The sequence below is a fragment of the Ostrinia nubilalis genome, chromosome 9, assembly GCF_963855985.1.
Source record: "Ostrinia nubilalis chromosome 9, ilOstNubi1.1, whole genome shotgun sequence".
Taxonomy (NCBI): domain Eukaryota; kingdom Metazoa; phylum Arthropoda; class Insecta; order Lepidoptera; family Crambidae; genus Ostrinia; species Ostrinia nubilalis.
The window spans coordinates 1265981-1283927 of NC_087096.1; the positions used below are offsets into that span (position 1 = coordinate 1265981).

Sequence of the window (17947 nt, forward strand, 5' to 3'; positions counted from 1 at the left end):
ATAGACAGACACTGACTCAAATAATAGCCGAGAATGTAATGGCGTTCAATAGAGAACTCAGGAATCACCGTAAGACACCCAGGCTATACTTTTTGTCGGTCGCTGTAATCAGTATGACAATGCACATTACACCGATTTAGTATCGGCCGATTCCCCATACAAATTGGAAGCCGACCAAACTATCGGCCGACTAAAAGTATGTAGTCTGCGAGGTATTTAAAAATATGTAGATTGGCAACCTGTGCCACTCCACAATCCAAGTGAATACGAGGATTAATAATTACATAATTCCATAGCTGGGCATTAACTCGTTAATCCGTTAATCGTTAATTAACGAAGTTAACATTTCTGTTAACGGATTAACTTTTAAGTTAACTTTAAAAAATGTTAACGGACTCGTTAACTTCCGTTAAATTATCTTAAGTCCGTTAATCGTTAATCCAGTACCTACTATTTACCAAAAAGATACAGCAGGCACGCTGAAAAACGATAGTAAAACGCGTTCTGACAAGTACGTTTGGGCTTCCACCCGATCACTAACGATAACGACACTTGTTAGTATGTGTGTGACAACTCTTGCAACTGAATTTAAGACCAGTTTTCTTCAACCGTTTGAGCTGAAATTTGGTATACTTATGTAAGTACGATGACAATGCAATGATAAGGTACCATTGAACTGGTCTGATAATGGAGTCTTGAGGTGGCCATAGGAACTCCTAAATGAAACGGCGGCATCGCATCGAATTTGGGTTCGTTGTAAGTATTTGTCTTTTCGAGCACTTTAGTACTAGATGATGTCCAGGGTCCTAATGATGGAGTCAGGAGGTAACCATAGGAATTGCTAAACGAAATGTGGTGGAAACTTATCGAGTTTGGGTTTGCTGGATTTGTCTTTTCGAGCACTTTAGTGCTAAATTGTATTGTAATTGAACCAAGGCTCTGAGATTGAAATACTACTAAAAAGTGTAAAATATAATTATAATAATTACAAAACTTTTTTAAAAACAAGCTTTTATTCTGAAATGCAGTTGTACTAAAACGAAAAAAATAATTGTACTTATGCAAGGTTCAAATAATTTCGAAAGCTTGTAGCGCAAACATAAAAGAGGAATAAATTCCATGCGCGATACAAGCTTTCGAAATTATTTATTAATTTAAACTTTAATGCCAAAATAAATTTGTACATAAGGCGAACTTAATGCACTAAAGCATTCTCGACCAGTTTACCTTTGGGTTGAGCAGAAAAGAAAGGACAATGGGCAAAATGGTACCCGGCTCCAATAGATATGCTTCTAGTGTCGTTTGAAAGGTCTTACCAAGACGAATAACTTTTACTATGGCCACCAGCCTCAGATCTGGTTGTGTTCGAAGATAAACATACTTTTTTGCAAAATGGTACCCGGCTCCAATAGTTATGTTTGTAGTGTCATTTGAAAGGTCTTACCAAGACGAACAACATTTACTATGGCCACCAGCCTCAGATCTGGTTGCGTTCGAAGATAAACATACTTTTTGTGTAACCGAAATATCATACGTGTTCATCGTATGGTACTTAGGTTATGCGAGGCATGAAGGGTTTACTGCTCCAGCATCCTTCCTTAACTCTTGTGAAATAAATGTTTTTATTTGAAGTACTACTAGTTACCCCCTTATTAATAAAAAGTTATACCTAGGATGAACCTTGGACTAAAATGACATTTCCATACCAAATGACAATTTAAGCCAGAAGTTCAACTAGGGTGTAACTTTTATTAATAAAGGTGTTGGAGTTTTATTACTTCTTAAGGGTTTTATTATGGGTTGCTAAAGCGAATAAACCCACAAGACCCAATAAGTCCACCCACAAGATGGACCGACGACCTCATAAAGGTAGCGGGAAGGCGCTGGATGCAGGCCGCCACCAACCGGCCATTGTGGAAATCATTGGGGGAGGCCTATGTTCAACTAGACGTCCTATGGCTAAAATGAACATGATGATGATGATGAAAGCGAATAAAGGGCTAATGGCTTGGGTAGTTCATCGTAGGTATAATCCTTTCCTTTTCAATGTTTATTTTAGTTATATTAATAGATTCTAGTCATAGTACATACTCGTATACATGGATGATTGTGTTATACTTACATATAATACTTAGTGGAATTACTGCTTTCAAAACGTGAATTAGAACTGGCCCCATAGCAGACATTTTTCTACATCAAAAGGCCTTTTGAAATATATATTGGTTATGGCTATTGGAGCGGGTACCACTTTCCATACATTTGTGCCCATCATCCTTTGTTTGGCGGTACTTCTAGTGCAGGAAAGAAAAACAAAAAACAAATAATGCTACATACATTATACATACATAAATAATATATAAAATATACAATAAATAAATACATACATAAAATAGATGATTGGGTTAAACTGAAATTACAATTCATGAAGATGAGATCATTTGGAGGAAATGGTTATGGACTGTTTTTTTAAAAGAAAACTTACTCGACGCTTGCCCGGTCTCTACAGGCAGAGAGTTCCAGAGCCTTATAGCCTGGAGTCGGAAGGAGTCGGAGAGAAAACCAGTTCGGTGAAGAGGGGTGGAAAGAACGGACTTGTTGGAGGAGCGGAGCTGACGTGAGTGCGTAGAGCTGAGAAGATTAAACTGAGACTTAAGATATGAAGGAGAGTTGGGATCATTTAGAATTGAAAAAAGGGTATTTGAACTTTGCATACAATTTTTTTTTTCGTTTTATTATCTTGTGTTAACGGATTAACGATTAACGTTAACTTGCGTTAAATCTTGCGAAATGTAACGTTTTAACGTTTAACGAAGTTAATTTTTTTATTAACGGTTTAACGATTAACGAAGTTAACTATTTGATTAACGGTGCCCAGCTATGCATAATTCCTAGACACGACTTGTGTAGGGTAAGGTGGGGTGTATGATGTTGGTATACACGTTTGTCAAGCTCATAAGAGCTGCTGAACTGAGCCACTGAACATCATATAACTATAAAAAAGGGACGGAGAAATATGCATTGTAACATTGTTGTACCCCGTGTAACATTGTGCCCCACCTTACCCTACTCAGGTTTAATGGGCACAGCGGCTAACGAGTTAAAACTTGTATCCGTCCGTCAGTTGTTTAGACAGAAACTTTATCAGAACTTCCCGGATCAGTTATAACGAAATAATTATATCATTTATTACTTTATTATTGAAACTGAACAATTTTGATTCGTTCCAACATTGTTAGGAAATTTCGGCACAAATAAGTTGATACAACAATGCAAAAGTTGTTCGCGTTGTTGAGCCATTCGTTTGTAAATATGACAATATCCGTCATCAAAGCATTAAGAGAGTGAAAATGTTTGTTTACCTTGAATTTTCTTAGGCTGGGTTGCACCATCTTACTTTGACTTTGACAAACGTCAAAAATCTGTCAAACTCCATACAAAAACACCGGTTATCGTTATAGTTACGGTTAAAGTTAGATGGTGCAACTCAGCCTTAGACTTGTTGAAATGTTGTCATTTTTTATTTATTCAAACACTGATCATCTCTTGCTGGTGTAACTCAGTACCTATTTAAATAAATCATTTTGGACTCTACGTAGGTACATAGGTTTACATTACATGTTCATGATGTAATAAATAGAAATCACTAACTAAACTGAATTACCACATATTTTTATTTTGACTAAGGTGTAGATTTTGTTTAAGCTTGTAGAGTTAGAAGCTTGACTCTACATGAGATCTTATAACTTTTTCACAATGCGAGCCATTATGGTCACGTCTTGGTAAAATTTTACATGAACATGTTTTTGGTGGAATAACCTAAAAATAAAATGTCCAGCTCTACAGGGTGTTAGGTAAATGGGTATATGAGCCGACACTAGCCCATGTTAACATGGTCATATAAATGGTATGGTGAAGTCAGAAAATTGATATCTTCATTTTAATTATTTTATTTTTCATACAAATCGGATTTTATAAAATTTATTTTGCATGAAAATTAAAATAATTAAAATGAAGATATCAATTTTCTGACTTCACTATACCATTTATATGACCATGTTAACATGGGCTAGTGTCGGCTCATATACCCATTTACCTAACACCCTGTATATTATAGCATTTCTTCACTCCTGTAAAAAAGAAAAGGTAGACTGAAGAAAGGTGCGAAATGAAACCAACCGCTAAAGGAGATAAAATACGTTTATTTCTTAAAATTTGTCAAATAATCAGACACGGATATCCGGAACAACCAATATCTCTCGGAATGGGAACATTTCCTGCATTCTATTTTATATAGTATGCCATATACACAACAAAAATTATATATATAATTATGTATCGCGTACAAACTAGTTTACATTATTTAGACACAAAGTACCTATTAGCATTTTAAATGCCTTATAATCTAATATAATCATTCTCGTTCCCGAATCGAAGTAGATACCATACTCTCCACTTGCACATTCCTTTAAAGTGCCCCATTATGACGTCATTGCTTGAGCAGCCATTGTGGCTTGTGCAAATTAATTGTTGTATTTATACTCTTAACGCTTTGAAGGTAGTTCCGAACCAAAATTGAATGTAAATTATTTGCGAGCGCAACAGCTGTCAATGTATAAACACTGTGGGAATTCGAAGACGTTGTGCTAATATTTTAGTCGGCGCGTTAACGAGAAAAGCTTTGACGTTTCAACGAAATATTATTGTTTTTGCTGTGTCATGCTTTGTTATTAATTTGGAACAAGTACATTGGCGTGTGTAACACTTAAGGGATGAGAAGATATTGTATTGCAACTAAGACGATTGACGCCAACAATTGATTTAATTCGTTTGAGCACAGCCAAAAAACGCTTACGCTACGCCTACGTTACGCCTTTTTGAATGGAAGTACTATCAATGACGTCACATTTGCCAGTTACTAAAACAAATGAATGTGGTCATTGATTTCAAATCTAATTGGTTAACTAAAAACGTACAAACTTTTCAAAGATGTGTGTAGGCACATTTTCTCACTAGATTCTTGCGTTTCTATTTATTGCTTGAACAATCGTCTTCTAACTTCACAGCGACAAGACAGACATAATGGGGCAACTCACAGACCAACCGATACGTTTCATTTAAAAGAAGCCTCTCACTAAACATAATTCACAAATATAATATTTAAATGCTAAAATACATACTAAGTGCGTCGTCGTGGTCACTGGACTATCTACCATATTGTATAGCGGTACTACACGATATATTAGTTTACAATTTTAATTATTATTGTTTTATAGATATTATAATATTTTTGTACACCTAAACCGAGTTATTAACGTTAAGTGACAGGAGCTCTAAACTAAATCACAAGGGTTTAAAACAGCTATTTTCGCTCGCTTATCAAACATGTCTTTTCACTATTCCTAACTATTCAACTTTTATACAATTTATACTACTGCAATTTTACATCTCTTATACATTATATACTTGCAGTTTCCCATACATAACGGTGATACAATAGATAATACAGACATGGTAATAAGAATATTGAGAATTACACATATATTATTAATTGTACACTAAATACAATCGCACCGTGCGGTAATTATTCGAGGTTAGTCACCTATCATGTTTGGTAAACCAGCGAATCTCGTGCTAAACGAATTTGATCGACATATTTTATTATCATTGCATAAATAAAGCTTAAAATCCAACTTACTAACTAATGTTGATATATTTAAGGCGTGTTTACACTTTGCAAAATTAAAGGCGCATTGACATCGAATTTAATGTGATACATTTCGACAACAACAAATTGTTGCAACATAAGATTGGGACATCTCTCACAGTTGTTGGTAAGGGTGCTTTAAGTTTTGTATTTTTGTCGGATACTAAGGATACTAAAACGTATCCAGGTAATTGGGAGAAGGGTAAGTTTCAATGTATTTTAAAACGAATTTATTTAAAGCTATGTTATAGGTGCTACAGTGACTTTTCAATAGACAATTTATCCTACTTGCATTGCGGAAACCCTATAACACAACTGTAATAGAGATGTATTACTAAGCTGAAATTTAACGAACGGTGCCTAGGTATATTGAGACAAAATTATCAATGTGAGTTAAAAAAGTTTTCTTCAGAAAAAGTATTTTAACGTAGGGTGGGTGTACCAGTAAATAAGCGATATTTTAAAAGTAATTTTGATATTGTGACTCAATTATTACAACAATCATTGCAAAAAAAAGAATTAACTACTCCTTGTCTATCATAGAATCAAGTAGCTTATTCCAATTTTCTTAATAGCTGTAAGGTTTATTTTTATTTAACAATCAATGTGGAAAGTCGCAATGTGCCTAAGGTTGACCAGATCGTACCAAGTCGTGTTTGTCGCTTTCATTTAGACTAATGATTGGTAGAAGTACGGCAGTGCTACCAAACGTAACAAAAGTGGCGGGAAATTCGACAGATTGTTAATATTTTGATGTGAAATTAGAAATGGTGTACTACTGGTTCCTGGTGTGGGACTGGTGCACCCACCCTAACTAAGAACAAAAAATCGCGGTGCATCAACTTCCTATTTATTTACTATTACTATTATTAAATTGGTGTCTTGGTTGCTTAAATATTGGTTACAAAAATAACTTTTTTTATTACCGACTTTCTTGTGGCAATGATCATTACAACTTTAGATGTATCGAAACAAAAACGAACGGTATTTCATCGAAAACCATCTATCTAGCATCGGTACTTTATTATGAAACTATGCTTGAAATGAAACTTAATTCAGACTCAAGACTGGGATTGGTTGAACTTCAATACTAACACCAATCAGGCTTAAATTTATCTTGATGAGTGCCAATAAAAAATACGCAAGTACCTATATCATTATGTAATCTTTACTTTAACATCATAACGTCTTATGTTGACAATATTTATGTAACATAATAAGATACGGTCCGTTACGCGGTATTTTATGTATTTCTCTCGACCAAGCGATTCGCTCCCGCCATATTGGCCGCCGTAACATTTTACGTGTGGCCCAAACTGCGCGTGACGGTTATTGGTACGTAAATATGAACGCCTAAACACACTGTCTGTAGTTTCACCCAGTTGGTGTTGAAAATTACTTTTGTAGTGTCGACTGATGGGCCATAAACTCTTAAAATCATTGTTTACTGACACACAGCACTTACAAATACAATAAATTGGATACACTGTCAAAATATTTTAGTGTTGAACAAACGTTTAGAATACTTTGGTTGCTGACTCTACGATAATATTTTTAAATCAGTGACGTGTATTGTTTTTAGGCATCAATAAAGCACTTTGTACTTACGTCAAGCTATTAATAAAAGTATTTATTGATGGTCTCGAATTCTATAAAAAAAATATTGTGTTAAGTAACGAAAATTATTGACCAATTTGTCCTTGGACTTTTGTTTTGGTAGGCACAGTGTAATGACATAAGTTGTTTATTATCTTTACCACAAGAAAATCGAAAAGAAGTTTTACACGAGTGCAGGCAGCATTTATATTGAGCATTATTTCTAATTCTTTAGTCCATATTAGGGATACGATATACACTTGTTATGAAAAATCTTTAAACGGTCCTGAGACAATGTATAACGTAATTAATATCCTTAATATACACCAATACGAATATCTAACTATATTAAGGTTCACGTGGCAAAATAAAGGAACTATTGTTTTAAAACGAAACTTCTACTTTTCTATTATGAAAAACAACTCAAGACTATAAACAAAATATAAATCGCTAGTTTTATATTCAAATTTGACGATATTAATGTTGCTCTCACAAAATTAATGGACGATGCATTTCCCAAATATATTTCCAGTTTACTCAATGAAAATATTACAGGAATATTCCCGACCTGGATTTTTTTCCGGGAACTTTACGGGTAACAATGGGAATAAATATGTAAGCATGTTTCACGGCAACTAATAGGAAAGCTACAAATACTATGTCTGTGTACAGATATCATTGATATTAGAGGCCATACTTACTTTTGAATTCAGTAACTTAAATTTCAAATTCTCTCGAATCTTTCAACAGTTACATAAGTACCGAATTATATTTTATTTTGATTAATTTTGTTATTAATTTTAGAACTAACACTTCTACTGTTCTAAAGAAAATGAGAGTCAAACAACATCAACAGTGTGATATATTTAGATTAAATGTAAATTTTCCTATAAATGGTCGATCCAAAGGGTAATATGGTAAATTATGTTGTACTCCGATATAAATTCGTTCAATGCATTCCAACAAACGCATCTTGAAACAATACCGAATAACCACATAAGTTATTCACTAACAAATGGGTAATTTTACAATTTATTAAATTTTAATTAAATGGAATATGAATGAAGCTACGTTTCAAATAATATTAATTCAGTACGCCGTTTCATTGAAAATTAATCGGACAAGGAAGTTAAAATTTTCATTATTTTTGGACCTTAAACGGATTATCTGCCTTTAGCAGGACTCAATCCGAAGTTTTATTAAGAAAATAGAAATTTTCATGTAATTTATAATTTCGGAAGTTCCACCGACATCTATTTATCAAACAAATGACTTTTCAAAGATAACTGTTGTATTGTAATTTATTTCCAAGAAAAAAACAACTGTTACATAAAAAAATGTAATTATGTTCACTTCAGATATCGTAGACGTTATTCTACTTCGTCAACAACAGCAAAAATCAAACTTTTTCAATCAACTTTTTGGTCTACCTATAAGTTCATTAGTCTGTGGTCGGCCACAGAATACAAAAGACACGCATCATGAACCCGCAGCGTACAACTAGTGAGTTCTGTCATTTAAGTAGTGTAAATAAGTAACAATGATAGGTTACATATTTTTATTTTAACTAAACTTAAATTACATTTTATTCATTGCACTTATTAATTCATTATCGAAATGTTAGCGCCAGCTTCAAAAATTCCTGTTAAAAAAGTTAACTTTGTTTAATTAATTTCATACTTAGCGAATACATCTAAAGGGTTACAATCGGTTGTATTTTTGAAGCTGGCCATACATAGTCTGCAAGCGTACGATTAAAAACTCAATCTGTCAAAGTGACGTTTCGACGTCAAACGTGTCAGTTCAACGCGCACTCCCGACTCGGGACTAAGGACTCGGGTATCCCGGGCCCTTAAAGCTCGTGTGAGTTTAAAAAACTAAAAACGAAAAGTATATATCCTACTGCATTACTTATCATAAAACTTAAAAGGTACCACTCGAAACAACACTTTATTCTTAGCACGTTAAGGTCTAACTCGTCACCCGCCGAGCTCTCGCGAGCCGTCTCACCAATGTTTTCACTTGTCCAAATCACTCCTAACGAATTATTGCTAAGATTTTACACTTCCCTACAAGAGACCCCATGTTTCTGCGATTTACTTTTATATTTGAGGTGTCAATAGTTAATGCTACTTCGAATATGCTTATGATAGAACAAACCAAGTAAATCAAAGACTTGTGTAATCAACATGTTCATTAAAAAAGAAAAAGCATGCTAATAACAGATAATTAAAGTAGGTATATTGCCTGACTGCAGATATGAGGAAGTTTTAAGCATGCACTAGCTTATTTTCATAATTCGTGTACTGTCGTAAGGTTACAGTTACAAATAGCAATATAAAATATCTTTATGTTTACATGCATGATTATGAATATACCATTTAATAATCAATTCATGAAACAAATACTACAAAACATTTTAATCTATCGATGTGATAGAGTGAGTAAATGAGAAATACATTTAAATTTCATCCAAGCCTCTAGTTCAAATGATCAGACTGCCGAGATTGGTTGATGAATTTCAATTGGTTCAGTTGGTAAAATTTTAATTATAAGTACTACAACCAAAACGACAGCCCAATCACTTATACCGGTTCGACAATTTGTTATAGTAAGGCTAATGCCACACCAACCACGCTGATGGAGTTGAAACCAACGATTCAAGTGTCCTTTGTCATAAATAGGCATACACTGTGGCCTTGCCTTATCTTTCAAGATAGGAACGGACTAAGCAGACGATGGAAAGTACGCGTCGTATTAGAACAATATTAATCAATCCATTTGATAGAGCCATTTTATTTCCCGTGTCCGCGAATAAAAATTCCACCGTCTACTTACACCGCATTTATGGTACTTTTAGTATCAATAAAGTAACAATGACTTTTGTTGCAGAAAATAATTTAGCGTTGTACTTTCGATGTATCTTTTCAGAAGGTAAAATTCTTATATTTTGTATTGATGACTCTAAATTATGTCTATTGTTTATTTCTACACAGTCAAGTCAAAGCCTACTTTTACAAAATTACAGAAAACTTGTTATGCCTACGCTACACTACTTTCGCTTACTCACTTCGACGCATCGACGAAGTACCGAATTAACCGAGTAGCGTAATCAGACACTTCGTGTTCAAACTTCAGCCCTTTGACTCGGCTACATTACCGACAACAATCGGAAGTCGGGCGAGGCGAAGTTGCTCGAAGCGAAGTGAAGTGCGTGCCCACATTACATCGATCAACTTCGCGAGTAGTGTAGCGGAGGCCCACACTATCTACTTCGATCAAGTCAAGTAGTGTAGGTGAGAGACATATCAACGGGACTATTCCCACCTCTCGTACCCACCACTGCAACTCCTGTGTAGCCAGGATCTACAGCTTGACCGCCATAAAAAAAACCCAATTAATTATGGTCAACTTTGCCCCAGGGGAAACTTGAACTGTCATTGGACCCGCAACGAAATTAATCAGAAGAACATAGGAGTTCGAAACATATCAATAAACATCGTAAATAGCAACTAATAGTGTTCTAAAATCGCAGAAACATGGGATGCAAAGCTTGCGCGTTTACCTCGAGGCGCGCGTGGCGCGTCGCGCGAGTGCTACGCGCGTGACGCGCGCGGGCCGCGTGTGCGGCGGCGCGGGAGGCGCGTCACGCGTGGCCCGCGCGTTCTGTCAATATGCGCGCCGGTCTTCTAGGTCGGACATCTGCAAGGTAATGGAGGAGTTTAGTGTTCGAGTATGTATTTAAGGTCTGAGTCGAGATTTTTAGCTTGAGCGTACCCATCTTCTACTTAAATACGAATTTAAGGCTATGAAAAAAGGCTTAATTAGAAATCAATCAACGCTCAAGCTAAAAATCTCAATACAAAAACAATGGGTGATTACTCTAATAATGTTCTTATTTCAAATGTCCACATGCCAATAAAGTTTCAGAATCACTGGAGTACGCGTCGCATGGCTACTGGTTCTCACTAGGTCTCACGCTGGTAGTGACGATAAAATTGAGCAGCCATCGAGAAGAATACGTATGCGGCGCGCACGCACACGCTGACAAAATTCAGCGCACCTCACCGCTAATCCACGCTAACATACAAACCGGGCTCGGCGTTTCTATGAAGATGACCTACTCATTTGTATTTACTCTGCTAGCACGCCTTTCGGCCTCTTGTGTATTCTCTCTACTTACGTTGTGGTGCCTGTGGCGCTTGACCGGCGGCTCGAGCGGCGCCTCCTCGATCACGAGCTCGCCGCCCAGCGCGCCGCAGTCACCGGCGCCGCCGCCGTAGTTGCCCCTGCACACAAACACGATCAACTTCGAAGCATAAAGCCGTGACAGTATGTCTTTCTCTTTTACACTTTTATGAAGAGAAAAAGAGAGTCAACGTTGTACTTGTTTTTATGGAGAAACATACTGTCACAGTGACAAAAGTAACCCGTGCGCGCACGCTCTAACGCGTGGCAAGAACCTTGTGCGCTCGCCTAAAGAGTTAGCTTAACTGTGCCTTTTGTTTAATCCTTCAAGCTCCGCGAATCTAGACACAATAGATAATCAATTGTTATGACATTAATTAATGCCGTCTGGGACTCAATCGGCCATAGCACACTCGTGCTATTTTTAACAGCATCGGCGATAGGTGACTTGCGACTGTACTGATGAAGCATCACGGTTTCGCGACTTTAAACGTACATACGTGGATTCGAAATCGCGCATTTTAGTCATTGTGTCCTTGCGTCGAGCCTCTGAAAAGCGACCGCTGCGTTTGGCGTTTTAGAGCGCTTTCACATTTAGACGCGTCAAACGCGCGACTGACGCGCTGCCGAAAATTTCATACTATGTGGCTGCGGATACATGCCTTCACATCCTATAATGTTAAAAGCGCTCTTAGTGTGCGGTGTGGAATGTGTGGTCGCTGCATTTAGCTTTTGAAAAGCGCCTAAATCGCTCTAATAGGGACGAGTACCCTGGAACCGTGTGACCATGGTAATAAGGTAGTTTGCTGTGTTGACTCACGCATAGTAGGGCGAGTGCTGGTGGATGACCACGCCCGAGGGCACCTCCTCCTCCTGGATGGACACCAGGTTTCCTCCCGTCGTCGTGCCGACAACATATTTCTCTGTGGACAGACGATCGTATAAGATAATGGTTACAAAACAACTATTATTAGGAATTTCAATTTTTAGGAACACAATACAAAGATTGCTGGCGCCTAGGTGTAAAACACGTGAACACGACACAATGTGTCGTGTATGTCATGTCAGTAAACATTCGCGTAAACGGGCCATTGACCGGTGACTGACGCGTCAGGTCATTCCACTGTGTTGCTGCCACTAATTACGTGGCCGCTAAAAACTACGTACTTTATCGAGCAGGCGCCTCCGGTGACGTGTCGAGGACACTGAATAGCGAGTGGACAAGTCACCGATGGCCCATTTGCTCGGAGCCTAACGCCCGAATACACAAACATTACTATGTCTCAGACACGAGCCAACCACAGAGCTTTATTCAACGCTGTGCGTTCAATTTGCTGCTTCACTAACACTTAAGCAAGCATCGTTTGACTAACGCCCGGTTTCACAAATATTACTATGAGGTCTGAGACACGAGCCAATCACAGAGCTTTATTCAACGCTGTGCGTTCAATTTGCTGCTTCACTAACACTTAAGCAAGCATCGTTTGACTAACGCCCGGTTTCACAAATATTACTATGAGGTCTGAGACACGAGCCAATCACAGAGTTCTATTCAACGCTGTTCCATTTGCTGCGTCACTTAAGCAAGCATCGTTTGTGAATACGGGCGTAAGTCTGCGCGTGACAAAGATGGTTTGTTCTCAGCAACAACAACAACAAGGTGGTCTCACCCTCGCGCTCGCCGCCGGCGCCGTTGGTGACGACGGTGATCTGGTGGCCCGCCACCACCAGCCCGCTGCCGCTCGGCGTGTACGACAGCCCGTGACCTGAGGAAGAAGCTCTCATTAAGAACAGCTAAAGCCTGGTCCGTGAGCACGTAGAATTTTGTCCAATGACCCCAAGCTACCCTTATCGTTCGCGCGTAATTATATTGCTGTCGCGACTGTGCGACGCGCGCCCGCAGTGAGTGTGCGAGCGCGACAGCAACATAATTACGCGCGAGCGAGATACACAATTTGTAATTGAAATCACATCTTCAGATTTGTCGCTACTAGTACGCCTCCTCTGTGAATCCATTTCAAAACACATCTCGGCGTTCATTTCGCCATCTTGCTACTGAGGAAGCGAACTACTAATGTGTGTGTTCATTCGTTTCGCGGCATACTGTGTCACTGCAAAGGTACGCTGCCGACGCATGCGTGTGCATGTTTGTAATATATTCTGTAGTAGCACGAAAAACTTTCGAGATCGAATCGTTTGCGTATTCGAATTGCCATCAAAAGATTTAGTACGAAAACTACAACAGCGCCCTTGTGAACGTGTCGTAAAGTGAACTTAGTATTAAAAATGGTTACAAGAAACTTATTTTGAGAACCAAAATTGTCACGTTATCGTTTAATTCGAAGGTTGAGTATCGAATTTTGTCGAATACGCAAACGATTCGAAGAAGAAAGTAGTTAATTCTAGGAATACTGGACCTTTGTATCGTATACACTTTGTGTTAATTTATCTAAGTTTGTTTGTGAAACTTGTTAGGTACCTGGCGATCCCGGCGCACTCTGGCTGACGTGCGGGAACAAATACTGCGACTGCGCGCCGCCCAGCCGTTGTTGGCCCGCCTGGAAGAACAACACGTAAATAAATATACTTTCACATTGTATAAGGGCTCAAAATAAGCAGCGCGAAAATGATAAACAACGTAGTTTTCATCCAGAAGTACTTAGGCGAAGTATAACACAACCGGCCTGAGATATTTATACTATAGTCCGGTCGCGAAGCACGTAGAATTTCGTCCAATGACCCCAAGCTACCCATCCTATTCCTCGCACGTAATTATGTTGCTGTTGTGCTCATAATTACGTGCTCGGCGACCGGGCTTTAGAGGCCTACGGAGTCTGGACTCTGGACGCCTGACGCACCAGCCCCGACACGCCCACCTGTCTACAGTCGTCGGTCCGTCTTGTGGTTACCTGCTGCTCGTGGTCGTCGGCGGACAGCAGGTCGGGCGTGGGCTCGCGGGACAGCTCCTCTGGTGTCACCAGCCCCGACACGCCACCTGTCTACGGTCGTCGGTCCGTCTTGTGGTTACCTGCTGCTCGTGGTCGTCGGCGGACAGCAGGTCGGGCGTGGGCTCGCGGGAGAGCTCCTCTGGTGTCACCAGCCCCGACACGCCACCTGTCTACGGTCGTCGGTCCGTCTTGTGGTTACCTGCTGCTCGTGGTCGTCGGCGGACAGCAGGTCGGGCGTGGGCTCGCGGGACAGCTCCTCTGGTGTCACCAGCCCCGACACGCCACCTGTCTACGGTCGTCGGTCCGTCTTGTGGTTACCTGCTGCTCGTGGTCGTCGGCGGACAGCAGGTCGGGCGTGGGCTCGCGGGACAGCTCCTCTGGTGTCACCAGCCCCGACACGCCACCTGCCTACGGTCGTCGGTCCGTCTTGTGGTTACCTGCTGCTCGTGGTCGTCGGCGGACAGCAGGTCGGGCGTGGGCTCGCGGGACAGCTCCTCTGGTGTCACCAGCCCCGACACGCCACCTGTCTACGGTCGTCGGTCCGTCTTGTGGTTACCTGCTGCTCGTGGTCGTCGGCGGACAGCAGGTCGGGCGTGGGCTCGCGGGACAGCTCCTCTGGTGTCACCAGCCCCGACACGCCACCTGTCTACGGTCGTCGGTCCGTCTTGTGGTTACCTGCTGCTCGTGGTCGTCGGCGGACAGCAGGTCGGGCGTGGGCTCGCGGGACAGCTCCTCTGGTGTCACCAGCCCCGACACGCCACCTGTCTACGGTCGTCGGTCCGTCTTGTGGTTACCTGCTGCTCGTGGTCGTCGGCGGACAGCAGGTCGGGCGTGGGCTCGCGGGACAGCTCCTCTGGTGTCACCAGTCCTGACACGCCCACCTGCGACGGCGACGTCGGCGCGCTCCTGCAACACAACCATAAATTAATCATTAGCTATATTTTCCTTCAACAATCCCGATAACAATTAAATGCTATTTATGGTAGAAAGTGCTAGCACCACCGCTTGGCAGAGTGCATTATAAAAAAAGATGTAGCATTGAGATTTATTAAAGTCTCGCTATATTGCGGTGCAAGTTCAGAGCTGGTCTCGGAGACGTTGCATGGGGGATATTTATGCCCACCTGTGCGATGCTCGATGAGATTCGGGACTAATCCCACCACACCTTTCCACCACTGCAACTCCTGTATAGCCAGGATCTATAGCTTGAGCCTCCAATAAAACCCAAGCAGTGAAGGTTGAGTAGTCACGGAGGACCTTGCCCTTGCTCTGCGGGTCGATGCGCCAGCTGCGAGCCTCTGGAAGCCTCTGGCAGCTTCTGGAAACCTCTGGAAAGTTCTTGAAGCCTCTGGAAGGTTCTAGAAGCTTCTGGAAGGTTCTGGAAGCCTCTGAAAGGTTCTAGAAGCCTCTGGAAGATTCTGGAAGGTTCTGGAAGCCTCTGAAAGGTTCTGGAAGACTCTGGAAGGTTCTGGAAGCATCTGGAAAGTTCTGGAAGCCTCTGGAAGGTTTTGAAAGCCTCTGAAAGGTTCTGGCAGCCTCTGGAAGGTTCTGAAAGCCTCTGAAAGCCTCTGAAAGGTTCTGGAAGCCTCTGGAAGGTTCTGGACTTCTGGAAGCTAGAACCACTAACCTGGAGGAGAGTCCAAAGGGCGCGCGGAACTGCACGCCTCGCGGGCGGCGCGGACGGAAGGCCAGCTCGATGAGCTTGCCCTCGCTCTGCGAGCCTCTGGAAGTCTCTGGAAGCTTCTGGAAGCTTCTGGAAGCCTCTGGAAGCCTCTGGAAGCTTCTGAAAACCTCTGGAAGCTTCTGGAAGCTAGAACCACTGACCTGGAGGAAAGTCCAAAGGGCGCGCGGAACTGGACGCCTCGCGGGCGGCGCGGACGGAAGGCCAGCTCGATGAACTTGCCCTCGCTCTGCGAGCCTCTGGAAGTCTCTGGAAGTTTCTGGAAGCTTCTGGAAGCCTCTGGAAAGTTCTGGAAGCTTCTGGAAGCTAGAACCACTAACCTGGAGGAAAGTCCGAAGGGCGCGCGGAACTGGACGCCTCGCGGGCGGCGCGGACGGAAGGCCAGCTCGATGAGCTTGCCTTCGCTCTGCGGGTCGATGCGCCAGAAGCTGCCTTTGCCCGGCTCTTCTTGGCTGCGCGGCACTTTGATGAAGTATCTGCGGATAAACAACCGTTCAGATTAATACTGAGAAGGTAATCTTCATTTGAGACTAGTTTTTAGGGACAACCATACAAGGCACGAATTTACCTGTATAAAATATGTGTTTGTGACAAAAAGCAACCTTTTTTGCGACAAAAAGGAACCTTTAACTCAGATCCCATTTATCTCTACACGAGAATTCATGAAAATTGATTCAAGCGTTTGGGTATGAAGATTTTATGTAGTATATGGAGTTGCTTTTGATTACAATCTCAAGCGAGAAGTGCAGCATCTGCACCTCTCGATATGATCTATGGTGGAGCGAGTTTGCCTATAAGTCTGTTTACCTAATGCCTCAGAGGCCTTAGGCCAGGACAGACGGTGAAACGCAACTGCAACGAAACTGCAACTGCTAGTTACTTTTGAGTTGCATCTAAGTTTCTGCCATAGCGTCCGTTCAGAGACCACACATGACGCGACCAGTTTCCAGTTTGAAACTTTCAGTTTCAGTTTCATTCATTAGAATCATCAAAAAGTTGCAGTTTCGTTGCAGTTGCGTTTCACCGTCTGTTCTGGGCCTAAGTGTTGTAAGATTTGTGGAACATAGAGGCTGCCTGGAATTCGCATTAATACAGTACAGATAAGTTTGTAGATCACGCACCTGTTGAGCGACAGGTTATGCCGTATGGAGTTCTGCCAGCCCTTGTCAGCCGTGCGGTAGTACGGGTAATGCTTGGTAATGTAGCTATAGATGCCGCTGAGCGTCAGCTGTTTGTCGGCAGCCGAAGCCACCGCTTGCACGATGAGTTGCGCGTAGGAGTATGGCGGCTTGGCGTCGTCGCGGGCGTCGCGGGAATCGCGGGCGTCGCGGGAATCGCGCACGTCGCGGCTGCTGTATTCTGAAGTTGTTGATGACACCTGAAAATGGGTAGGAGGTTGTTGAAAAGCTAAGTAAAACACAAACAATTGGGCAGTTGACATATTTTCCAAGATACAACTTAAAGAACAACATAATATTGCCCTTGAAACCCCACTTACTCTAAGAAAAAAGGGACGTCATAGCTTGTCTTTGGAATTCATCACTTATGGGACAGGACTCCTATTTCTTGGCTTGACTAAGCCTAAGAAGATAGTTCGGAGTAGACTCCTGAACTGACATTTATACACATAACCTGTACATACTTGTGAAGTTTTACATAGCGGCAAAGAATGCTGTTACTTCTAGCTTTTCACGTGGGCAGGTGTCCTGGCAGTCCTACCGTTTAGGGCTGGATGTCCCCGGAAGACGTCTCGGCCGTCCAAGGCGCTGACTGCTATTGCGGCAGAGATATCCAGGAGGTATCCATATGCGGCTTCAGGTTTTGAGTGGG

At 41.3% G+C, this 17947-nt stretch overlaps 1 protein-coding gene across 1 annotated transcript in view; it reads right to left on the reverse strand.

The window, feature by feature from the left end:
• Positions 1-4179: 4179 nt before the first annotated feature.
• Positions 4180-17947, reverse strand: part of LOC135074362 (forkhead box protein K1-like) — a 75490-nt gene continuing 61722 nt past the window's right edge. The window contains exons 4-12 of the mRNA XM_063968621.1: positions 17239-17495; positions 16438-16593; positions 15231-15342; positions 15112-15114; positions 13968-14046; positions 13159-13254; positions 12309-12411; positions 11484-11589; positions 4180-11002 (exon numbers count right to left, since the gene is read on the reverse strand). Coding sequence (XP_063824691.1) covers positions 10970-11002; positions 11484-11589; positions 12309-12411; positions 13159-13254; positions 13968-14046; positions 15112-15114; positions 15231-15342; positions 16438-16593; positions 17239-17495 — 945 coding nt within the window. The 3' untranslated portion in view covers positions 4180-10969. The remainder of the gene's footprint in view (positions 11003-11483; positions 11590-12308; positions 12412-13158; positions 13255-13967; positions 14047-15111; positions 15115-15230; positions 15343-16437; positions 16594-17238; positions 17496-17947) is intronic.